The sequence below is a fragment of the Trichechus manatus genome, unplaced genomic scaffold, assembly GCF_000243295.1.
Source record: "Trichechus manatus latirostris isolate Lorelei unplaced genomic scaffold, TriManLat1.0 scaffold00009, whole genome shotgun sequence".
Lineage (NCBI taxonomy): Eukaryota > Metazoa > Chordata > Mammalia > Sirenia > Trichechidae > Trichechus > Trichechus manatus.
This window is the reverse complement of record NW_004443945.1, coordinates 18,775,476-18,801,912: the sequence shown is the minus strand read 5'-3', so window position 1 is coordinate 18,801,912 and position 26,437 is coordinate 18,775,476. Positions and strand designations below refer to the sequence as shown.

Genomic DNA, 26,437 nt, shown 5'->3' with positions numbered 1-26,437 from the left:
AGAAAACTAATAAAGTCCAAAATCAGTACAAAGTATATTAATGGGTTTTTAAAAATACAATAGGTAATTCCTTCTTGTAAAACATTTAATCCTGCAATATTAAGGGTAAAGAGATAAATACTCCCCTTCTTTTACCCTTTATCATTTCAGTTTTACCCTTCCCAGATGTAACTACCTCTATCAGAGGGTTGCTTTTTATTCTTCTGTAACTTTTTAGTGTATGTGTAGACAAATACACACTTGAATTTATACACTGTTTTTAGAACATATTTGGATTATACTGTTGTTGTATGCCTTCGAGTTGATTCTGACTCATAGTAACCCTGTAGGACAGAGTAGAACTGCCCCATAGAGTTTTCTAGGCTGTAATATTTTCAGAAGCAGACTGCCACATCCTTCTCCTGCAGAACAGCTGTGGGTTCGGACCACCAACCTTTCAGTTAGTAGCTGAGTGCTTAACCACTTACCCATCAGAGCTCCTTTGGCTTATACTACATATATTTTTCACTTCATAAGAAATCAAATATGTGCTTTTTGTCATAACTTTAACTGTACCTCATTTATAATGATTGAATTATACTATACATTGTAGATATTCCAAAATTAATTTGATCAACAAAGTTGATAACACATTTTCTTTCTCTTCTTCCCTTCTTCATTTGGATGTCTAACAGAATTCTCAGCTTGACATATACAAAACTCAATTGGCTTTTCCTCTCAAAACTTTTCTTCCTGCAGCTCTGTTCTTGCAGTTGCTCAGATCTGAAGCCTTGGAGTCATCCTTCTTCTCATTTCTCTCTTAACTACGCTTCTGCTCCATCAGTAAATCCTGTTGGCTGCATCTTTGAAATGGATACAGAATGTACCACTTCTTACCAACTGCATGCTACCGGTGTCACCTCTTGCTTGGATTATAGCCATCGTGTCGCAACTTGTCTTCTTGTTTCAACACTTGATCGGTATTGTTAAGTCCCTGTAGAGCAGCCAGAGAAATCCTTTCAAAACATGTGTCCAGTAATGTCATGACTGCTCAGAATCCCTTGTGATGTCCCAGCTTTCTTAAAGTAAAAGTCAGTATCCTTGCTCTGTATGACTTGATACGTATCTATAGGTCTGACCTCATATTTACTTGTCTCGGCCCTTATTCACTCTGCTGTAGCCATCCTTGCTTCTATACTTGAAAATCTCGAGTGCACTCCTAACTCTCAGGACTGTTACACTGTTACTCCAGCTTCCTGGAATGCTTTGCCGCAGATATCTCCATGGAGCTCTCAAAAACTGGCTTTCTCTAACAAATATTTTTGAGTTTTTATAATGCACAGTGGCCTAATCTATGGAATTGTAAGTATGGGAAAAAATGTCTATGCCCCATGCCTGTAAAGTATTTAAAATCTAGTATATATGCAAATATATGAACCAAGGTAGGAGGAGAAGGCAGTTTTGAGCAGATACAGCAATAGTCATTCTCGTTGCTCAAATGAGTACATTGGTGATAATGGGTAGTGCCTATTTTGGAGATCATCCTAGGATCATCAGATTGAATTTAGTAGAAATCTTGAAAAGCAAGATCAGATTTATTTTTTATACTACTTTAAAAGTACATAATGTTACATATAAATTGTTAACATTAACCTATTATGTATTATATAAATACATATGCTTCTATTTAGATATGATAGTTGTATATTGCTATAAACTATTATTAAATTGTTTCAAATTATTCCTGAAATTTTATAGTATAAAAATTGTTGAAATTCACTCATTTCTTTATTTTGGATGAAGAAAAATTTTAATAACATTACCTAGAAACTGAATATCGCATTTAATTTAACTAGGAAAGAGATCTGCCTTTTATGTAATCAGATACTTCTTATGAATACAATTAAAATCAGTTTTAAAATTTGAGAAATTCTGTGGCTAAGCTTTAGTTACTGGGAAAACTCACATATAGCAAGGCCCATTTCCTTTTAATTTTGGATGAATAAAGTGCTTTCGTAGTTGAACTCCCTTGTTTTTTTTACTTCAAAAATCAGAATTCTACAAGATAAAATTATCTAACATGGTATTTTATAATCTCATACAAATTATAGTTTTAAGCAAGGAAACAAACAATCTTGAGATTACTTTCTATATATTTTCTTTCTAAGACTATGAGATATGTATCTGTTAAATAACTAGCTATTTTTATGCTTAGAATCCCGACCATTGTCCATTCCCGTGAAAGCCATGCTGAATATATCTGAAGGCTCCAGAAGTCCTGAAGAAAGAATGAAAGAATTTATTGGAATAGTATGGAATGCAGTAAAGAGTCTCACACTGCAGGTAAAATAAATTTAGAAATATTACAGCTTTAATTTCTCTGATCCTTTTTCATTTTCAGCACCTTTAATATTGTAAGTTTTTCTAACAGTAAATACTCTTTGTACCAACTCATTTCTATAACTAGCTGAAGGTGATTGGTGTACTTTTCATAGTATAAACAAAATTATATAAAAAAAATAGTGTATGGTCTTCCTATTAAAATTGTACGAATATACAAATTATGAAATGTTTCTTGAATTTAAAAAGAATTAGCTCATTCTATTTTTGTTTTATCTAAGTATTATTTAAAAGATTTAAAATTTTCAATGTACACATCACATTCTTATCTCAGTATTAAGATAAAAACTGAGTTGAAATTAAAACAAAGGGTTATCTAGTTATTTTTCCTCCCTAATTCCAAATTAAATATGGAAATATTATTATTAAATTGTCTTCACTTATTTTCAATTTTTACTGCACATAATTTGACATTACTGAGTAACGCTCCTTCCATGTTAAGTTTTTACCTAATGAAAATAACAATTAGATCCTTATCAGATATTACTGTAATAATTGGATAAAAATAACAGTTGTAAATTTTGAGATTTTCTGTAGAATTTTTTCTCTTTGAATAAAATACGAAAAATGATAGTAGAGGCAATTTTATAGAATTTTTATATACCAGACAGTAAATATCTAAGTACTAGGGTCTTCCACTTCTGCTTAAGATTTAGAAAGTCACAAAAGAAAGTTGCCCTCACTTTAAGAAGAACAAGCTAGATGGTCTACAACATTATAGTTATTTTAAGCCCACCAGAGAGGTGAGGTCCCAACTGACACTGCCATAACACCAGTATGCTAAAACCCAAATTGTGAGAAGCAGTAATTCCAAGGATAGATGGGATGTACAGCTGCTTTCAGCTTTGGCAGAGCATCAGGAGAAGGAAGCTCATAGACATGAGTAAGAAGAAAACAGATGAACTTTTAACACGTTTTTAAAGACTGAGTGTGAACTAGCATGAAAGTTTAGAATACTTACAACCCTAGACACAAGGAGGGAGGTGTCTGCACACATCCATCACTTATTTTCCATGGTCCTTCATCTAATATTTTCTATAAAGATTGGGGATAGAGCAGAAAAATTGAGGAAAAACCTCTCAGTGAATGTGCAGTATGTCGAGGGTGAAACACAACACCTCACAGGCACTTTGGTCGTTTCACTGAATTACAAGTGGAGGCCCTGTATCATTCAGAGAGGGGAGGAGAGCTAGAGGGAACTCCGCTGATGTGCAGGATCGTGCGGCTTGTTGAATTCTGAGAGATGGACGGGATAAATGAGACAAGCCCTTTATACGCTCAGACCCCAGGCCCAGCTAAAACGAAGGTGCTCTTATCTTGCTCTTAAATGATTTGAAGCCTCTGGTGAAAAATGAATATAATTAAAGCAACCACAAAGCCTAGAAACAGCTCAAATACAGACTAGATTGACTCGACACCCCTCTCTCCCAATAAAGATACTGATGGCCAGCCAGAAGAAGCAGCATGGCCTTTTTTGAACATAAATATTTCCTCATTATCTAGTGTTCTTTGCATATATTGTATGGCATACAATAAATCATTATAAGATGTATTAACAATCAAGAAAATATAACTCATCAAGAGAGTAAATAGTCAATATAATCAGACCCCGAGGTGACCTAGATTTGAAATTATTTGACAGGGACTTTAAATAACTGTGTTAAAGGATGTAGTGGTAAAGGCGTACATCATGTATGAATAGAAGGGGAGTTTCAGCAGAAAGGTAGAAACTGTAAAATAGAGCCAAGCAGAAATGCTATCTTAAAAAATACATCAGATATGAAGAATTCTTTTAGTGAGTTTGTCAGAAAATGAACACAGCAGAGGATAAATCAGTGAACTTGATGACAAGTCAGTAGAATTATCCAAACTGAAATAAAAGATTTCAAAAAGAGTAAATAACAGGAGAGTCTGCAATCTGAGGAATTATCAAATACTCCTATGTATGTGTATTGGAGTCCGAGAAGGAGAACGAGGCAGAAGAAATATTAGAAGTAATATTCAGGAATTTTTCAAAATTAATGTAAGACACAACATACAAATCCAAGAATCTCAGTAAACTCCAAGCAGAATAAATAAGAAAAGCACGCTGAGGTATTTCATAGTCAAACTACTGAAAACCAAAGATAAGAAAAGCAGATAGAGGCTGACATATTATATACAAGGTAGCAGTGGTAACTAAAGACCTGACTTGTTATCAGTAACAGTAGAGGCCAGAAGACAATGGAATAATATCTTTTATTGCTGAAGGGGGAAAAACAATCTGTCCACACAGAATTCTATAATCAGCAGATCTGTGCATAAAAAATGAAGGTAAGATAAAGGCAGAATTTTTCTCCATCTGATATTCAATAGGAAATATGTTCATAGAAGTTCTTTATGCTGAAAGGAAATGATAACAGAATCTTGGTTCTGTGGGAAGTGATGAAATACACCAGAAAGAATAAATATATTGGGATATATATGAATACTGAAGAAAAATATTAGTATTCAAAATTAAGCATCGATTTACAGCCTCTGTAGTCTCTCTTTTCTGAACATGTTGCCTAATAAAGTTAAGAAAAGAGTAGGTCCCAGGAACAAGGGAGAAAATGTGACTTGCCATTCTCTTGTTGCCTTAACTCTTAGGTTGCAGGAAGTGTGGCTTTTTAATAGACATCACCTATGTCTCACCAATCTCAGCCACCTTGAGGCCTTTTAGTACATTTTCCTAATGTCTTGTGTTGACTCACCTTCCTTCTCCTCTAGAGCACAGTGGTGGCATCAGATAAAAGAGATGAGACAAAGGAATGCCAGAAACATTTGGTTCATTTACATTGTCTGCCGCTGAAGTTGGCAGAAAATGCACAAAATCTATTCTACCTAAATGTTGCTGAACATTTTATATTCAATGTTAAGGTCCTTCATCTGTAATAAAAGACTATCTCCTGATGATCTCTTTTGTTTACCGTTGAATACCTATATAAGTACTTCCCTAGAACCCTCTTCAAGGTAAAGCTAACTAGACCATGTATAGTTTTGTTCTGATGACTGTTATCTGTTTACTTAATTACTTGTAGCATTTCTCAATCTTTTAACCTAAGGAGAGACCTGTTATTTAAGGGAATGAGAATGATACATGGGCAATTCTGTCTTAGTTACATTCTCTCTATTTGGTCAAACTTTATTTGTATTCTTGGCTTACTGTAGTCTGCGGTCACAAGAAAAATCTCAGCATTCTCCTCTTTCTTAATTTTTGGACTTCTTATTTCTTGTTGTATTTTTTTGTATCCTGTGTTTCTCCACAGTGCTTTGGTGAACTTCACGTGATACTCTCATTTCACCGACTTACTATATTCTATTTCAACTAAATCTCCAATAAAATAAGTTATTTTTTCTGATCAGTACGACTCTTGTAATACATCTTGTTACACACCATTCTAATAACCCTCTAGAAAGAGTAATTCTAAGTGTGTTTAGCATTCAGATATAAGGCAAATACTAAAATGATGTAATAGTAAGCAGTTAAAAATGTGAGTTACTGCTTTAAAGCACATTTCTATTAAAATGATTATATAAGTAATTGTGAGCTTATCTGATTGTAGTTCAATTTAAAATTCTAAATTATGATTTGACATACACAGTGTTCCATAGAAGAAGGGAATAATCCAGATATTGTCAGATCTCTCACTAGAACTTAACCTTAAATGTCAGGCTTTTCTCTGGCACTTTAAGTCAGCCGTATTCAGGAATTAGTGGTATTTTTATTTCACTAAATTGGTACTAAGAATTGAGGTAGAAAAGTCATATTTTTATTTGGCTATTTTCTTAGAGTTATTTAGTGTATAATAGATCTTCATGGAAAACATCTCTCTTGAATTTTGAAGTCCAACCTGATGTTACACAAAATTTTTCTCTTTTAATTCTCTTATCTACAGCTTTAACCTCTAAGCAGTGTACCTTTCTTCTTCTTTTGCCTATAATCTTTCCACTCTGCTCTAGTGAAAGTGGTTTGCTACCAAAATCCTAGAAAATAAGCTTGTATAGCGTTCATTTCATTCAGCATGTATTTACTGAACTTTAATATGGTGGGACTATAGAAAAATTGTTAGAATTTTATGTGTCTTTTCAATATTAATTGCCTTCTTTCCTCAGAAGTAGCCCTAGAGTTGATGAAGAAGGTGGTTGTATAATTTGAGGGATTTCTCTAAGGTGCTCCTTTGGCTTTCTGAAATTTCATATATCTTTTCTGTTAAATACTGTATTTTTTAAAAATCTTGTTAAAATGTAAGTATTTAAGAGCCATAGCGTGTTAACCTTTTAACACCCTTGTATAAACTTGTTTATAATTTAAAACAGCCAGTTACCTAGTACCATAATATATTATGGAATGCTTTTTTCCCTTTAGTTTATTTTTTCCTTTCATTCATTCTCACATTCAGCACTTAATCTTTTATATATACCATGCTAGATGCTGAGGAGACAAAAGAAACATAATGATTCTCTTTGTCTAGTGGAAAAAGGCAAAATGTCATGGTGTAAAGCATCTTGTGGGAAACTTCTCTTAGAGATGTTCCTTAGAAAACTCTTACGATCCAGAAGAAGAAATAGGGATGTCAAGATAAATTGTCATTTACTTAAAGGATGCCTAGACCATGCAATGCCTAGTTCATGATTGAATTTAGGTATTGTTCCCTAATGAGTATTTATTGATTTGTAGAGGAACTAATTGACACTGTTACATGGTATAGAATATAATAACTATCAAGCATATTTAGCTATTTGAAGTTTGCTGTGGTCCTAAAAGTTTTTTCATGATGCTGTAAGTGCTTGTATTAAAAGTAATCTCATTCCCTATTTATTCCACAAAAGAATTGAATAATCGGGTGCAGTTACCCTTTATTTATATCATTTCAAGTGGTCATGTAACAAGGAATTTGAAAGATAGTATTAGGTTACATGATTGTTTGATAGCTGTAGGAAAATCTTCTAACTTAAGACCCCAAGTGTTATCAGAAATTTAATGATACTATGTCCTAACAAGTAGGCACACTAATGTTCTAGAACATAAGATAGACTGGAAAACATTCTACTCTAGCCAGGATGAAGTAACAGGGACCAGATTTATCCTGCCACCTGAAACAACCAAAAAATGGGAAAAATATATGAAACAACGTTTGTAAAACACTGGACAACAGGCAAAGAAGGACATTGATCCCTGAGAGACTTAAGGTAAAATCAGCAAGACTTGGTGGCTAATCGATGTGGGGAATGAGGGAAAGGAGGCAGTCTAAGTGGAAGTGGCCTTCCAGGTCCCAATTTTGGTGTTTAGGTGATTAGTGATACCATTAACTGATAGAAGAAGCAGCTTTTCAGGGTTAAGGACAAATAGGGAGTTCGAATTTATATATGTATTTGAAATGCTTATGGAATGGCCTGGTATCTATTAGACAGTAGGATATTCATATCTGTAGCTAAAGATTCACAGTAAAGACAGTTTTTGGAGCCTTCTACAGATAGTTAATAAGCACCATCATGATAAATGGAGAAAATATTGAAGTTGTCAAGGATTTCGTTTTACTTGGATCCACAGTCAACATCCATGAAAGCAGCAGTAAAGAAATCAAACCATGCGTTGCACTGGGCAAATGTCCTGCAAAAAACCTCTTTAAAGTGTTAAAAAAGCAAAGATGTCACTTTGAGGATTAAGGTGCACCTGACCTAAGCCATGCTGTTTTCCATCACCCCATATGCATGTGAAAGCTGGACAGTGAATAAGGAAGATAGAAGAAGAATTGACGCCTTTGAATTGTGGTTTTGGTGAAGAATATCGAATATACCATGGACTGCCAAAAGAATGAACAAATCTGTCTTGGAAGAAGTACAGCCAGAATGCTCCTTAGAAGCGAGGATGATGAGAGTTTGTCTCACATATTTTGGGCATTTTATCAGGAGGGACAAGTCCCTGGAGAAGGACATCATGCTTGGTAAAGTAGAAGGTCAGCAAAAAAGAAGAAAACACTCAAGAGATGGATTGACACAGTAGCTCTAGCAGTGGGCTCCAGCATAGCAACAATCATGAGGATGGCATAGAACTAAGTAGTGTTTCATTCTGTTGTACATAGGGTTGCTATGAGTCAGAACCGACTCAGTGGCACCTAACAACAGCAACACAGATTGTTAGATGGAGTAGAAGGGGTTATTCAAAGGGAATATAATTTTTAAAGTAGTCAGTAGATGAGAAAATATCTTTGAAGGAAGCTTTGTTGTTAGGTGCTGTCAAGTTGATCCCAACTCGTAGCAACCCGCGTGACAAAGTAGAACTGCCCCACAGGGTTTTGTAGGCTGTAATCTGTACGGGAGCAGATTGCCAGGCCCCAGGTCATGTCTCCTTTCAAGCGGCTGGTGGGTTGGAACCACCAACCTTTCTGTTAGCTGCCAAATGCTGAACTGTTGTGCCACTAGAGCTCCCTGAAGGAAGCTGTAAGTGATCCAGAGATCTAGGAGGAGAAGTTAGTGAATTCCTGGAAACCAAGGATGTATGAAATTTCAAGGAGCCAGTAGTCAGCAGTATCAAATCCTGGGTGTTAACTATGCGCTTTACTTTCCTCATCTCTTTTAAGAAATCTTTAGATTAAATAATGTTTAAGATTACTCTAATTTTAACATTCTTATGGTGTCCTTTTGTTTTTTTGCTTGTTTAATGATGCAGTGTTTTTATTAGCTTTATCACCAACAATGAACTTATATGTCATTTTCAATTAATTCTAAGTAGATAGTGATTTTATCATTTTGACTAAATAAGTTTATTTAGTATGAATTAACATAAAATTACAGGAGTACCAAATGAAATATCTTTATGTAGGTTATCTTGAATATGACCTAGTCACCTTGCTTGCCTCACCCTGGTCCTGGCCCTGTATTAAGCATACTGTATATTTAGACATTTCCAGATGCTAATGTATTCTGGAAATTTTTAAAGATAAAATTAGATTATGATTAAATGATTAAAATCTAAGTCTTAGAATTCTGAGTTTTTTTTTAAATCAGTGTCCATGTTCCAAAATGTTTTATGCACCAAAATATAAAACAGAAAACCTTGAAGTTGTCATCAGATAAAACAGAACATTGTGACTTAAAACCATCAAAGGATTATTCTTTTAGTGGAAGTTTGAGCAAGTAAATGTGTTTGGAACCAGAGTTTCTGGAAAGTTGATTTTGGAGCCAAAATTGGTATTTGCTAAGCCCATGTTCTTTTTTGCTTATGGTAGAAAGACTTACATTGCATAAAGACGTTAACAATATTTACTACAGTCTATTTGTTTTTCAGTGGGAAATAGAGGCTTCTATGCTTGGTTGTAATGGACTATTTTATACTACATATAGCCTTGAACAATTTCTTTTTTTTTTTAAGCAAGGTTGGCTTTGGGGCTCTGTAGTGATAGATAAGTATAAACTCACTTGTTTTTGCAATTTTTGTCTATCTACTGAGCAGCAAAGAACCTATCTATTATACTTCAAAAAGCCGTATTTTGATCCCAGAAGCATATAATTGGCAGTGCGTGCAGTTGACAAAATAGAAATACTCTGACCTTGAATTTACTAGGAGAACATTGCCCTGGTTTTTACCAAACTCAGCTTTCTTGCCTTATGCATTGAAGTTCATGTTACTGTCCTATGGCATTTACTGGGTGTTTTTCCTAGTCCCTGAAGTCTTCTGAGTGGACAGTATAGTGTAATGGACTCTTTATTTTTCATACAGAGCATCCTGATGTCCTCCTTTTGCTAATATTGCTCTGTTATTCTTTTAGGGAACTGCTTCTCACATTCTGGTTTTGATGAGTCTCAGTCAGGGTGCCCCAAGCACCTTAAGCTAGGCAAGGTAGGCCCATAAAACTCCCTCACAGAAATTTACATCTGGAGAATGACCAGTGATGCAGTAATCATATTGCTTGATATATGTGATGTCCAGTGAACTTCGTAGCTTATCTCCAGGATGAAATGGGAATAGACATCTCAGGACAGTAAAATCAACTGTCAATCACCTTCATTGTAAAAGTGAGTTTTTACATTTAATGCTTACAGATTTTGTACACAGGCTCACATTCTTATTTATAGATACTGAGGAAGTGACAGTCATTACGTGGTAGTTTGTTAGAAGGCGCAGGTTTCAAATACAAATCTAAGAATTTTTTTCATGTCTTCCCTTGACAAGTACTTATGGAAAAAGTGCAGAAATTGAGAACACTTGCTCCGGAAAGGAGGGCAACAAAGGTTCACTTTTGAGGTTTTTAACTTAAGACCCCAAATTAAGTATGTTTAGATTTCTACCAAATATGCAATACCCAAAAATATTTTTATAATGCACTGAAAGTTTATAAAATAGGAAAACTGATTTGAGTGATAGTTTGTATATTTGTAGTGCAAAAGGAGTACTATTAATTTTGGTGGTCACTATGCCCATAGGGAGCTTAGACCATAAACAGCAGCATTTTTTAATAAAAGAACTGCGAACATCTTTTGTAAATCCTTGAGGGCTAATAAATGAATCTGGCGTATTGTACATACACAATGCTTGTTATTGACTTTATTTATTGAGCAAACATTCAGGTGTCATTTACTGTGTTAAATCTTTGTATCAGTGCTATGGTTTTCCTTATTTTAGAGATGAAGAAACTGAACTCATGGAGAGATTAAATAACTTGTCTAAGGTCCCACAGCTGAATTTGAACCCACCTGGCTGAGGAGTCAGAGCCCTGGTGGCAGTCATTAAGAACTCAGCTGCTAACCAAAAGGTCGGCAGTTCAAATCCACCAGCCCTTCCTTGGAAACCCTATGGGGACAGTTCTACTCTGTCCGATAGAGCCACTATAGGATCGCTATGAGTCAGTGTTATTAATCACCCTACTAGGCTGCCTCTTTGGAGTGCAATGATGAATGGCATGCACAAAACAGTTACTTTACTTAACATCAGCATCTGATGCCCGTAAAAATAACTGTGTTCGTTTATTTAATAATAATTTATTGAGCATCTAGTACTAGTCACTGTACTGTGTACTTAAACCGTAATCAAAATATGCAGTCTCTGACTTTATTAAGCTTACCTTCTAGTGATACTACAGTTAGAATATTAGTATTTTAAAACTCTAGTTTTAAGCTTCTCGAGGTTTTAAGCTTCTCGAGGGCTTGGACTATGTCTTTTGTCTCTATATTTCTGACTTCCAGCTCAGTTCAGGTAGATATTAGAGAATGCATAAAGGAAAGAAAGGAAAAGTGAATAAATGAAAATCCAACCTGCAGTGTTTATTTTTGTTTTGTATTTGAAATTGTTTACTGAAGAATAAAATACATTCAAGTAGAGGACATTTAATTCTGTTGAAATTCTACTAAATATAATTATCGCTAAAGTTTCCGATTTTAAGTCAAGAGAAATGTGTTATGTGGGAAGTGGGAAATAGGGTACAACATTTTAAGCATTTATATATAATGTATTTTATATGATAGTGAGTTAATTAACATTTTTAGATTAATGTATAAATACATCTATCTTAGTCCCTCCTTTTTAATTAAGTTGTGATCACAACTATATAAAAAAAATACCCAAACCTGTTGCCGTTAAGTCAATTCCGACTCATAGCAACCCTATAGGTATAAAACCAAAAACCAAATCTGTTGCCCTGGACTCGACTCTGACTCATGGTGACCCTATAGGACAGAGTAGAACTGCCCCATAGGGTTTCCAAGGAGGGGCTGGTGGATTTGAACTGCTGACTTTTTGGTTAGCAGCCGAGTTCTTGATCATAGTGATAGAGAGTATAAATTAGAAAAATCTAAGTTTACCAAACTTGGATATGGAGGTAGAGAGACACAATGGCATGTATTTTTTCAAATGGTACATACATTTGGAACTTCAGATAAAATGTGGTATAATCACTTCGTTTATTAAAATAAGAATACCAGATTTTTACTTCATTGGTTTATCCTCAGTATATGATACTTAGATGTGTAGCCTTTGACCTAATAAAGAATCTAAATAGAGGTGGTTCTACTTCAAGAATTTGTAATAATCCCTTCACTTGAACACATGAATATGTTCAATATTGGCAAAAGAACACGTTGCTACCAAAACTGAAATAAGATCCTTGAAACAGAAAGGATGTTGCCATGGAAAAATGAAGTAACACTCAGCGCAGCTGTGATGCATTAATGAATAGGATATTTTTTTAAAAAGATCATTTGTGTTTGGTGTGGCTCAGAGGGTCCCAACCAGATGGTTTCCATGAACATGATCTGACCCCCAGCTTGAGGACTTCTTACTGGCAGATTACTTCATTTTTTTTCGCTTGGATTGTCAGATCCTTACATTAATTGAAAATTTACTGTTGCAGATTTATATTCAGTTACATAAATCACTCAGCATTTTACATTAAAACCACTATTTTAGACATACAGTTTAACAGTTATTTTAGAAGTGTAAAAAGATCTATGTGATAGCTTTAATATATATAATAGATGTAATATAATTTTGAGTAATTTGGATATATATATATAAAAGAATCAAAACATATGTATATGTGTGTATATATATATATATGTTTTGATTCTTATCATTAAAGGAATCCCCACAACATGTATCACATTTTAAAAGTTTATCTTTTAGAGTTATTACATATCTCATGCTGACACACTGATGATTCTGTATGCATTGCTCCAGTTACTTAAATTTGGGGAAATAATTTATTTTTGTATTAGTGAAATTCTGAAAAATATGATTTTGGAAATTTTGACATAATTTAAAATTATTTCTCATGACATATATGCATATATTTGTGTATGGTTACATATTTAACTAATTACCTCATATTATTAAAATTATTTTTCAGCATAGCCTCAGTACCTACATTAAGTGCTAATTATTAACTCAATACTTTGCCCTTATAACCATAATTAATAAAGGAGAGTATGATCTTAATGTGCAATTTTAAATTGAGTAATTAAACATCACTAATGAATTATGGTAAATATTTAAAACCTAAATGTAGTAGATCTATGACAATATAGACTTACTTCTACTTCAGAATAAATAAAATATTTACTATGATCTTAATCAACTACTAACACATATGTACCTTATTTTATCTTGCAGCTTAGATAATTTCTAGAAGTAATTCTAGATCTCTAGAAAATACTCATACTTCATAAAGCAATTCATTTATTTTTGTAAACTTTTACTTATATTTTTCTTCACTGAATTCATCAGCTTGTCTATGTACAGAAATGTTTAAGCAAAGATGAATAATTTTGGTTTATTTATTATACTAGCAAACAAGGAATTCTAAGCCTGTTAATTTACATATCATTATGCTCTAAGCAAAATATCAACAGCAAGAGAAAGAATATTACTGTATGTTTAGTTATCTTTTATAAAATACAGTCTCTTTGCTAACATAAATTCCTAGAATAGCCAAGCAATATCAAGTGTCTTAGTTATCTAGTGCTGCTATAACAGAAATACTATAATTGGGTGGCTTTAACAAACAGAAATTTATTTTCTCACAGTTTAGGAGGTTAGAAGTCCGAATTCAGGGTTTCAGCTCTAGGGGAAGGCTTTTTCTCTCTTTCTGCTCTGGAGGAAGGTCCTTGTCTCTTCTAAGCTTCTGATTCTGGGCAGTCTTCATATGGCTTAGCATCTCTCTTCCACATCTCTGCTTGCCTAACCTGCTCCTTTTGTCTCTAGTAGGCAGGTTGACTGAAGACACACCCTACACTAATCCTGCCTCATTAACATAGCAGAAGACTCATTCCCAAATGAGATTATAACCATAGGCATAGAGGTTAGGATTTACAACACATATTTTGGGGGGATACGGTTCAATCCATAACATCAAGCAAATAAATTTTTTATCACTTCACATAACCTTTGTGTGACAAATATTTTGCAAAAATTTTAAAGTCATATTTTGTATTTTTAAAGAAATAATTAAAGTGTATTAGTCTGTTGACCATTTGTTAACCAGGTAGAGAATATTAATTTTCTAACAGCCAACTAAGACTACTTGACTTTAATCTGTATTGCTTCTAAATTTAGAACTCATGAGTTCAGTTTTTGGTTTGGGCTTACTCAGTCTTATTTCAGCTGTCTTAAGGGCGGGGTAAAGTTACTAGAAAATTTTTATGGTAAACTAATAGGGTTGCTATGATTTGGAATTGACCGCAACGGGTTTGGTTTTTTGTTTGTTTGTTTTATGTAACTGTAATGCAGAAAGGGTCGAGTAAAATTTTTACATGAAGTCACAGTTTAGGTAATTTGAAAGGTGACAAAAGCAAGTAATAACTCTGATTTTGAAGTCTTCTGGATTTTCTTCATTACCATATATTCTTTATATACAACAAATGTGATAGATATGTACATGTACTTGAATTGTTTTTGGTGTTAATTGCCCTTGAGTTGGGTCTGATGCATGGTGTCCTTACAACAGAACGAAATGTTGCCGGGTCCTGTGCTATCTTCACAATTGTTGTATGCTAGCGTCTATTGTTGTGGTCACTGTGTATTTTGAGTGCCTTCTAACCTATGTGGCTCATCTTCAGCACTATATCAGATAGTAATCACTTGTGATCCATAGTATTTTCACTGGCTAATTTTCTGAAGTAGGTCATCAGGCCTTTTTTCTTAGTCTGTCTTAGTCTGCAAGCTCGACTGAAACCTGTCTACCATGAGTAAACTTGCTGATAGTTGAGGTACCGGTGGCATACCTTCCAGCATCATAGCAAATCCCAAGCCATCACTGTATGGCAAACTGACAAACAGGTGGTGCAGTTTTTGTATACATGTATATAAAAAGAGAGGGAGTATGTGATATAAACATATTCTGCTTTAATGGTTGCCTGGTGATATAACCGGAACAATTTTTTCTTACGTTTTCATATGTAAAGTAAAAAAGGAAAAGCCAAAATAGGTATTTTGGTTTGTTTTCTTTTTTAAGATAGTGAGAGCAATAAAATGCTAGTAAATTCTAATGTCTTAGCTGGTGTTAACAAAATTTAATAAACTGCAGAAGAGGGACGATTTTGCTCACGTTTTTCTGACAAACACGTTTTCTAACTCAGTCGTGTTTCTTGGAAAGAATGGTGGAAAGACATATATTTTCATCTCTTGTCACTGTGCCCTTTTGATCAAGTTTATAGCAGAAACAACACCTTTTCAAGTATTAGATTCTTGAGTAAAATTAAATCCTAAGGATGTAAATATGGGACATTTTATTTTTTTAGCTTGCTTATTTATTCTGGTGAGGATGTTAGGTGTTTGAGGGTGCTTTTTCTCTCCCAGATTTAGTCTGATCCAAATATTGTAATTCTGCTTTTGTTTTCTAGCTTGAAGTACAGTCGTGGTGTGTGTTCATTCCAAATGATAGCCTGCCTTCCCCAAGTACAATTGTATCTGGTGACATTCCTGGTACAGTGAGAAGTTGGTACCATGGACAAACCAGCATGCCGGGAACTCTGGTCCTTTGTTTGCCTCAAATAAAGATAATTAGTGCTGGTCATAAGTATATGGAACCTTTGCAGGAGATTCCATTTGTCATTCCACGACCCATCATTGAAGAAGGTACATTTAAAAAATTATTCTTATGGTTATTATCTACTAATATTTTTAGTTTAATTTTTTTTAAATATGCTAGTGCAGATGTAAATCACATCAGTCTTATTGAAAGATTTTCACATCCAAAGAAAGTGCCATTTATTTCAATCATATATTTATAAGTATATAAAAATATATATTGTCTACAAAAGATCAGATGCAATGCAGTATAATTACTAAAACGCTATATTGAAAAAGTTACCTTGGGAAAAAAGTTGGTTCTTGGTGTTTACGTTAGACTGAACTGAGAATGATACATAGGTTGATCTTAATTTAAGACACTTGACTGTTTTAAATGAATATATTATTTACATCAAGCATAATTTATTCCTAGATTTTGTTGTTTAGTTTGAACCAAGTATGTAATTGTGTGATGATTGTAGCCATGTCTCTTTCTTCAATAAGTACTTGATTTCTTTTACTGCAGTGTTTTCAGGTGCAGATTTCTACCCTTTTGAACTTTTGACATATTCATCCCAAACAATGTGTGAACTTGGAAAAGTTCTGAGTCACAAAGTAAATAATGTGGATCTATACTTTAATAACAAGTCTCAATTTTTGACAGTACTAAACAGGTCAACACCTTGTTCACATTATTAAGATGTAAGTGTATGGCTCTGATATCATTCAGATTACTACACATACTGTTATGGAAAAGCAGATATAGTCTGTGTAAGTAAAGACTTTGATGTCACTATCGCTCTTTCTTTGTACTGAAATTTAGTTTGATTTATCAGAAGTAAGCATGATTTTACTGTCAGAAATTAATGTTGATATTTAGTAATGTGAATACTATTATGATAAAATCATAAGAGTCCTATGATTTAGAAAGAATGTTTTTAGAATTCTTCTTGTATGATCTTTGTCTTGATGCAAGGATCCTTTCTCTAGCATATTGGACATATCCATCCTCTGGTATTCACTTTTGGTTGCAGGAAATTCTTCATTATTACAGCAGTTATTGTAAAATATATTAAGGATGTGCTAGGCTCAAGGTGAGTTGAGTTGGGGAGTGCTCCTTCTTTTATTTTTAAAAATTTTTACATGGTATAATTTTTGTAAGATTAAAATATTTATTCCTTGATTTTTTTTTGTTAAAACTCATTGAAATTTTTTATAACAGCCTTTTGAGATATAATTAATATATCATAAAATTCTTCCTTCTAAAGTATACGATTCAGTGATTTTTAGTATAATCACAGAATTGTGCACCCATCACCACTATCTAATTTTAGCACATTTTCATCACCCCAGAAGGAAATGCTGTACCATTCAATCTTTTCCTATTTTCCCTCTCTCCTTAGACCCTGGCAACCTCTAATCAACGTTCTTCTTCTTTGAATTTACCTATTCTAGACATTCATATAAATGGAATTACATAATATGTGGTCTTTTGTGACTGACTTCTTTCACTTAGCATAATGTTTTCAGGACTGATTCACATTGTAGCGTGTGTCAGTACATCATTCCTTTTATGGCTGAATAATATCCCATTGTGTGGATAAACCATCTGTCCATTCTTCAGTCAATGGACATTTAGGTTGTTTTTACTCTTTAGCTATTACGAATAATGCTAGTATGAATGTTCATTTACTAGTTTTTGCATAGACCAATGTTTTCATTTCTCTTGGGTATACACAGACACACAGACACACACACACACACAGACACACAGACACAGACACACACACACACACACCTGGAAGTGGAATTGTTGGGTCATATCGTAACTCTGTTTTTAAGCTTTTGAGGCGCTGCCAGACTGTTCCAAAATATTGTACTATTTTTTAATCACACATCAGTGTATGGGGGTTCCAATTTCTCCACATCTGTATTACTGCATGTTATTGTCTGTTGTTGTTGTTTTTTTTTAATGATAGCCATCCTAGTGAGTGTGAAGTAGTATCTAATTGGGATTTTGATTTGCATTTCTCTAGTGACTGTGATGTTGAGCATCTTTTACATGTGCTCGTTGTCCGTTTGCATTACTTCTTTTTATATCTTCTATTCAACACCTTTGCCCACATTCAAATTGGGTGGGTTATTTGCTTTTTGTTGTTGTGGTGTAAGACTTCTTTATGTGCTCTGAATATCAGACGCTTATGAGATATGTGATTTGGAAAGATTTTCTTTTATTCTATGAGTTGTCTTAAGTTTACACACACATACACACACAGGTTTGCTTTACTTCTGTCAGGTTGGGAGCATTACCAGTTCAGGACAACTTGAAACTAAATTCTTGACTGGAACTTGATAGTATGTAATTAATTAATTTACGTTTTCAATTTTGTTTTTTCTTTATCTGTTTCACAGGTAGGTAAAAATTTCTTAAATTCCAGACCAAGAAATAAACAATTGATGTTGCTTTTTTTGTTTGTTTCATAGTCTTTGTTGTTGTTGTTGAGAATATACATAGCAAAACATAAAGCAATTCAACAGTTTCTATATGTACAATTCAGTGACATTGATTACGATTTTTGAGTTGTGCAACTATTCGCACCCTCCTTTTTCTGAGTTGTTCCTCTTCCATTAACATAAACTCAGTGTCCCGTAAGGTTCCTATATAATCTTTCAAGTTGTTGTTGTCAGTTGGATCGCATATAGATAGTTTTTAAAAGAACATAATGCTCCAAAGAGGAGAAGGCAAGAAGGAACAGGAAAATGGGATGAAGGGAAATGAGGAACCTGGGGTGGAGAACGGGAGAGTGTTGACACATCATGGGGATTGCAACCAATGTCACAAAACAATTTGTTTATTATTGTTGAATGAGAAACTAATTGGCTCTGTAACCTTTTACCTAAAGCACAATAAAAAACAAAACAAAACATAATGCTCCCAGCAGACCTATTTTATTATTTAAGCTAAACTATTGTTTGGTTTTAAGAGGACTTCAGGGATATTTTTGGTTTAAGGTTTCAATGATGTCCTTTGTAAAATATTGCCTAATCCCACTTTTTTTGGGGGGAGTGGTATATTGGAAATTATTCCGTTACTATTATTTTTTATCCTAGAAATTAATACTATTTCCACAAAGTAAACTACAGTCCTAGAAATATTAACATGTATATTTTAGTTGTTAAATTCTGTAGGAAATCAATCTGTTTACACTCCTCATGAATAATACACTGGTCTTAAAATACTTTTCATCCTCTCACCATCTCCAAATTAACATGTTATTATTGTCATATATTTAAATTCTCTTATTTTTTCAAACTTTCTAAAATATCATTATTATTTTATAAAATAATTGTTTAGATTTGGCTATATATATAACTAGGGTAAAGTTAGAAAATTTTTAAAATAAAGGACCAGATAATATTTTCAGCTTACTGGCCATATGGTTTATGTCATAACTACTCAACTTTGCTGTGTAATACAAAAGCAGCCATAGACAGTATGTCAGTGAACTGGTATGACTGTGTTCCAATGAAACTTTATTTACAAAAACAGGTGGTGGGCCAAATTTGGTAATAGACAGTAATTTGCCAACCCCTATACTACAGCCTTCCTAGTCATTCCTTCCCACAGCTCAGTTCTTGTTTCTGTTTCAGGTACTTTTTCTTCTGCTTTAAGTACATCCTTTAGGATTTGTTTTTGTGATGATTTGCTGTCAGAAAACTGTGTCAGTTTTCTTTGAAAATGTCTGTATTTTACCCCCTTTTTGAAAGATATTTTTAAAAATTGAGTATACAATTCTTTGCTGAGAGTTACTTTCGTCCAGCTATTAAGGATACTATTTTGCTGACTTCTGTTTTTCATTATCCCTTTGAGAGATCCACTCACTATCAGTTTGTGGCTCCTTTGAAGATACTTTGTCTCTTCTCTCTGACCGCTTTGCTTCTCAGTCTTTGTGTTTTATTTTTACTATTGGCGTCTTTTATGAATTCTGCAAGTTTCCTGGCATTATCTCTTCAGATATTGCCTCTGCTTCATTCTCTCTCTATATATGTTAGACTTTTCTTTACTTTTTTAACTCTGTTTTCCTTGTCTCTTCTCTGATTTTTTCTGTGAAAATATGTTTTTTCATGTTTTTTATCCTGGATAATTTCTTTACTTAAGTCTTCCAGTTTATTGATTCTCTTTTCAGTTATGTCTAATATGCTGTTGAACTTGAAATTTTTTTGTATAAACTTTTATACAAGTCTAATATATCATACAGAAATGTACACAACTTCTAAGTGTACACCTTGATATATTTTTGCAAAATAAACCTACCCATCTACCAGCACCTGAATCAAGATCAAGAATATTACCAGCTCACAAGGAGGTCGTTTATAGCCCCTTGCCAGTCGGAGGCAAACCTCTCTTGATATTTAAAAGTATAGACTAATTTTCCTGTTCTTGAACTTTATAATACTTTATTTATTGTATTTTATTTTTTATTTATTGTGATGTTCTTTTCATTTTGATTCTTTTTCCTTTTTTAAAGCTGCTTGCGTTTTATTCATATGTCCAGGCTTTTATTTCTTGAAACATGAAACACTTTGTTCTTGCCAGATTTCTTCTATTTCCTTTTATGGTTAGTATTCTTTGTGTATTTTTTGTTTCTTTGTTGGTTTTCTTTCCTCTTGAGGGCCCCTTATTTTCCTGGAAATGTTCATTATAGAAATTTTTTAAGGCTAGCCTGAAAGGTTTGCATTTCTGTCAGGTTGGGGGCATTACCATTTCAGGACCGCTTAAAACTGAATTCTTGGTTAGAGGTTTTTATGCCACTCAGATAATAAAAATTCAGGCTACAACCTCTTATAAGAGCTTTTTTTTCTCTGTTCATGATTCAGTTTTCTGGTAGAGTTTGTGAGAGGGTCATGCAGAGAGGGGAAGGGCAGGGCCGTTTATTTCTAGTTTATCCTGACATTAAGGTTGTAGCCATTTGTTTACTAGCATTATGTCCAATTAGTCTCTGTGTTGTGCACTGGCCCTGGGCTCTCTCTTCCATCAGGCTTGGTTGTGAACAAGGATGTTCAGTTTAACCAGCTTTGAAATGCCTTAAGGTGTTTGCTCAGCTTGCTTTTCTGAGTTCTGGCTTCCCCAGACCCTGGACTTAATAATCCCTATTTTTTTGGGAACTCATTAATGAATTTAAGAACATATTGTTAATATATGCATGTGTACCTGCATACAAACATAAAAACTTGTATTTATAAATATTTTGTTATATGTAAATATGTTATATATTCATATACTTTCAGAATTCCTAATTTTTACTTGTTTCTAGCAGAAGACACTAAATCCACCATTTTGCTGAAAACAGTATTCATTAGTGATGTTTTTAAAGATGTTGTGACAGTAATATGCCCGTTTTCCCTAATGGATTTTATAAAACGGCTGATAGATACTGCCCCACCATTTTTATTTCTGTAGTCCTCTTTTAAAATCCTTCTTATGTTACAGAACTCCTGCCAACTTCTACTGCTTTTGCTTTTTATATGATACATTATTTTATTCTCATTTTGCTTTTCAAATACATTATGAATGACTTAAGAACTACAGAAGTCTCCATCTTTAAGGCATCAAATATTATTGTATTCTGTGATTTTTTTCTAGGACTGAGTTACACAGCAACTTAGTTTATTTTGAACTTTTTAAAAAAGAAATCATATACCAGATGTAGAGGGCTAGAATCGTATAGAAACTTCCAAAGCCTATTTTTCATACTCCCTAGGAGAATATAGAGTGCCTATATAATCAACATTGAAATACAAAGTAGAAACAATTTTTTAACCATATGGTAACTCATTGGCCAAACCTACCCCGACGAAAGGAGATTATTTCAAGAGATTTAAACTTTCGTTAGGTATCAAAAAACTGTGGATATTGACTTCTTAGGAAGGACCAGAAATTTATTCTTTCCTTTTTTTCATTTTAAAAGGTATTAGTAAAAACATTTATGTGTAACCCTTTGATGCATACCTGTAAAGAGTTACTTATTCTCTACCTTTACACTTGTGCATAAAGAATCTGGAGTTCTATTTACTCATTTACCACTGTTTAACCAGTCTTTCTTGTTTCAGTGTCACACCTGCATTCTCCTTTTCAAATATACTTGAGTATTGGCAACCTCTCTAGGGACTGACGATATAAATCAGATTATATTTTTATAGCTTACCTCCCTCCTGTACCTCAGAATCACTTGCTATTTGTTTATGCATTTTCCATCTTTAAAACTTTTGTAGTATCTCTTATAATCGTAGCAGAGAAAACCATGAAAGAAGCTACTTGTGTCAGTGGTAGAATTCTCCCTTCCATCTGGGAGACCTAGGTTCGATTCCTGACCCATGCCATCTCAAGTGCAGCCACCACTCATCTGTCAGTTGAGGCTTGAGTATTGTTATGATGCTGAACAGGCTTCAGTGGAACTTCTAGTCTACGACAGTCTAGGAAGAAAGGCTTGGTGATCTACTTCTGAAAATCAGTCAGTGAAAACCCTATGGATCATAATAATCTGAACCTATTGTCACTGTGAGTTGGGGACTCACTCGATGGCAGCTAACAATAACACCACATGATGGCAAATTCAGTGGGATCAGGATAGAACAAGGGGGAACACTAAAGTTTATGGAAGAGAAGTAAAGGAATAATCTATGAAGAGAAATAAAAGGTCAGATAGAGGAAAAACCATGAGACAGTACTCTTATGAAAGAAAAAGGTTAGACTATTTTAAATGCAGCAAGGATGCACAGTTAGATAAGGACTAAAAATGTTAAAGGGATTTGATGTTTTGGTCATTGGTTTTTCTTATCACAGTACCTTCACAGGAATGATGTTAATGAATGTCAAATGATAGTCACTTGAGGACTGAAGAGAAAATGAAGAACTGATACAATAAATCTGCATTTTTTTTTTAATTATTTGAGAAAGACAGAAGAGAGAGAGAATGATTGTTGTGTGACGTCGAGTTGATTCTAACTCATAGAGACCCTCTATGACAGAGTAGAACTGCCCTGTAGGATTTCCTAGGGTGTAAATCTTTAAGGGAGCAGATCACCAGGTTTTTTCTCCCATGAGTAGCTGGTGGGTTGGAAAAATCCTTTAGGTTAGCATTGAAAAGGACAAGAGAGAAAGCACAGTTGTTGTTGTGTGTCATTGAGTCAATTCTAACTTACAGAGACCCTATATGACAGACTAGAACTGTCCTAGGATGTAAATCTTTACAAGAGCAGACCACCAGGTTTTTTCTCCCACAGAGTGGCTGGTGGGTTCGAACTGCCGTCCTTTAGGTTAGCAGCCTAGTGCTTAACCATTGCACTACCAGGGTTCCTTGAGAGAGTGGTACCTAGATGTATAAATTACTTGATATTCTTTTGTTGTAAGCAACAAAAACCAACTCAGAATAACTTAAGCAGAATTGGAATTCATTGGGAAAGAATGGAGTTGCTAATGATATCAAGGTAAACACTAAAGAACCATTCTTTGAACCGTTTTCAAATTCTGTGACACTACTCTGGAGCCCTGGTAGCACGGTGGTTAAGAACGCAGCTGCTAACCAAAAGATCGGCAGTTCGAATCCACGAGCTGCTCCTTGGAAACCCTATAAGGCAGTTCTACTCTGTCCGATAGAGTCACTATGAGTCAGAATTGACTCGACGACAGTGGGATTTTGGTGACACTACTCTGGCTCAAGGTTTAAGCTCTCAGATGCTAACCAAAAGGCTGGTGGTTTGAACCTACCCAGCAGCTTTGAGGGAGAAAGAGGTGACAATCTGCTTCTATGACGATTACAACCAAGAATATCCTATGGGGCAGTTCTACTCTGTCACATTGGGTCACTATGAGTTGGAATTGACAGCAGCCAACAACAACTCTTTTGATTAGAACTTAATGACTCGTCTGTATAAAACTATAGAAAACAACTTTGACTTTTAGTTAAAATTTCTATATTAATACCACTGTTTGGCTCTGGTAGTTATGAAGACTATGTATTTAATTATAACTTCTGTTTGTTTGTTTGTTTTTTAATTCTCATAACTCCTGAGAAATTATTTTTCTTTCTCTTTTTCTTTGGCATTTCTTGGTTATTATTCTGGAGTTCTAAATTTCTGCTAAAATAATAATTCATTGAAACCAGTTATTTAGATTCACTATGGAATGAGCCTCAAAGAAAAAAGTTTCCTATAGATAACTAAGGTTTTTGTACTTCGTATCTTTTATTTTGATAGAAATGTTTTGGTATATTGTATATATTTCTCTGCCTTCTTAAGCAGGAAATCTGGTATAAAATTTAATCTTTTTAAAAAATTATCCAGGATTATCATTATGAGTGCAACTAGAATACAAGTAATAAAATGAGACCTTTTTACCCTTACCTTAAGGTTTTCTCAATATCCTGAGACATCTAAAAGAAACATAAATTTGACTCCAGTAAGCCTTGAAATATAATGTGCATCTTTATAGATGAGGAAGTTATTTGGTCAGCAAACTTAGGTTATCTGTTTCTTTTCTTCTTCTTTTTATTCCTAAAATTCCAGCATAGGCTGGCTGTCTTCAGTCATCTCTCCTTTCCATGTTGCTTACTCCTCTAGCCTCTTTTCTGATTTCCTCTTACCTTCCCTCTCCTATATCTCGGTCTTACTCTTTGCTTTGTCAGTTATTGCAGTTACATTCATTATCTTGATCAGTACAAGAGCAGCATAGAAGCTGTCCTTCTTAGGATGTGAAAGAGATGATATAAATATTTTTACATACTTTGCCCCACCCACATATCTATAGATGATATGTGGGATAATGGGTTGCACATCTTGTCACTTTCCCTCTGGGACTACTAGATCATCACTCCTTCACCCTTTCCCACTTTGCTCCCAAGCACTGAATTAGAGTGGTTTCCCTTCCTTCACTGAGACACATTGATATTTTTAAGGGTTTCTCTACACTTTTGCTCTCTCCGCTTCCCCTTCTTCCTGCCTTCATGACTACAGTATTAAGGAATTAATAGCTGTTTCCTGTTTGCTTCTACATAATGCTACCTTGATGCATGTACAGCTGTGCATCACTTAATGTCCATTGGAGCAGTGTCCAGCTACGTATACGTCTGTGGGCCGTGGTACCCAGGTGTCTGAGTGCCAGGACGCCAGGCCCCAATTTTGAGGTTGGAGCACCACTTCTGCGCGCCACCTAGTCCGCGGTGATGGAGGCCCAGGCCCAAACTCCCAGCCTGGTACCCCTCGGCACACTCAATTCATTGAGTCTAGTCCCTGCGTTTTGTCCAGTGTGGTCCCACAGGGCACTGATGGAAAGGTATGCACCCCGGACATCCCAGCCCTGGCTCGGGCGCCCTTGTCCCCCCTTAGCCCACACTGTCACCTCCCCGTGTGGGTCTCATGGGTGAGCTGCCCTTCCCTGCAGCTGGCTTAGCAGAGAAGGCTGAGACAGCCAGTTGGGACTCCTGCTGAGTGCTCACCTGAGGCATCTGCAACGGGAGCTGCCTAGGCTGCGCCCAGCAAGCACTCAACTGAGGTGTCCACTGCGGGAGCTGCCCGGGTTTCGAGCCATACAGCAACCCTCAGGCCAGTACGCCTAGGACCCTGCAGACAGGTGTTTGTACAACGTCCAAATCACATAATGTCCTGTTTCACAGAATGTATCATGGACATTAAACGACGCATACCTGTACAGTACATATGAAAACTGGAGCCTGTGTAAGGCAGAAACCAGTCAGAGATGCAAAACTCAAATGTTTTCCACTAATAGTGATAGAAAAGTAGTAAGACTGCATGCACCCTGTCAAAGGTGGAAAACTTGCTAGACCCAGAAAAACAAGGCAGTGTCATCAAATTCCAGCTCTCACAGGTTTCACTGTATTTATTTTTCTTTTCTTCCACCTATATCCCTCTTCGGAGCCCTGGTAGTGTAGTTCGAATTTACCAGCCACTCCTTGGAAACCTCATGGAGCAGTTCTACTCTGTCCTATAGCATCACTGAGTTGAGACTGACTCGATGACAACGGGTTTTTCTTTTTTTTTTTTTTGTAGTTTAAATGAAGTTTACATTTCAAGTTAGTTTCTCAATCAAAAATTTACACACACATTGCTGTGTGACCCCAGTTGCTGCCCCCATTCTGTGACAGCACACTCCTCCTTTCCACCCCTGATTCCCCATGTCCATTCAACCAGCTTCTAACCCTCTCTGCTTTCCTATCTCACCTCCAGACAGAAGCTGCCCGTTTAGTCTCTTGTATCTACTTGAACTAAGAGGCACACTCCTCACGAGTATCACTTTATGTCTCACAGTCCAGTCCAATCCCTGTCTGAAGAGTTGGCCTGAGAAATTGTTTTAGTTCTGGGCTGATAGAGAATCCAGGGGCCATGCTTTCTGGGGTTCCTCCAGTCTCAGACCATTAAGTCTGGTCTTCTGACTAGAATTTGAGTTCTGCACCCCACCTTTCTCCTGCTCCATCTGGGACTCTCTGTTGTGTTCCCTGTCAGGGAAGTCATTGGTGGTAG

The 26,437-nt window shown here is 35.1% G+C and overlaps 1 protein-coding gene across 10 annotated transcripts in view; it reads left to right on the top strand.

Annotated features, from left to right (window-relative positions):
- Nucleotides 1-26,437, top strand: part of VPS13B (vacuolar protein sorting 13 homolog B) — an 866,934-nt gene that overhangs the window by 401,978 nt on the left and 438,519 nt on the right. For all 10 annotated transcript variants that reach the window (XR_002823075.1, XR_002823074.1, XM_023726045.1 and 7 more), the window contains exons 22-23: nucleotides 2,195-2,322; nucleotides 15,733-15,967. Coding sequence is in view for 8 of the 10 variants with exons in the window: in XM_023726045.1 (XP_023581813.1) it covers nucleotides 2,195-2,322; nucleotides 15,733-15,967 (363 nt within the window). In the remaining 2 variants the exon portion in view is untranslated. The remainder of the gene's footprint in view (nucleotides 1-2,194; nucleotides 2,323-15,732; nucleotides 15,968-26,437) is intronic.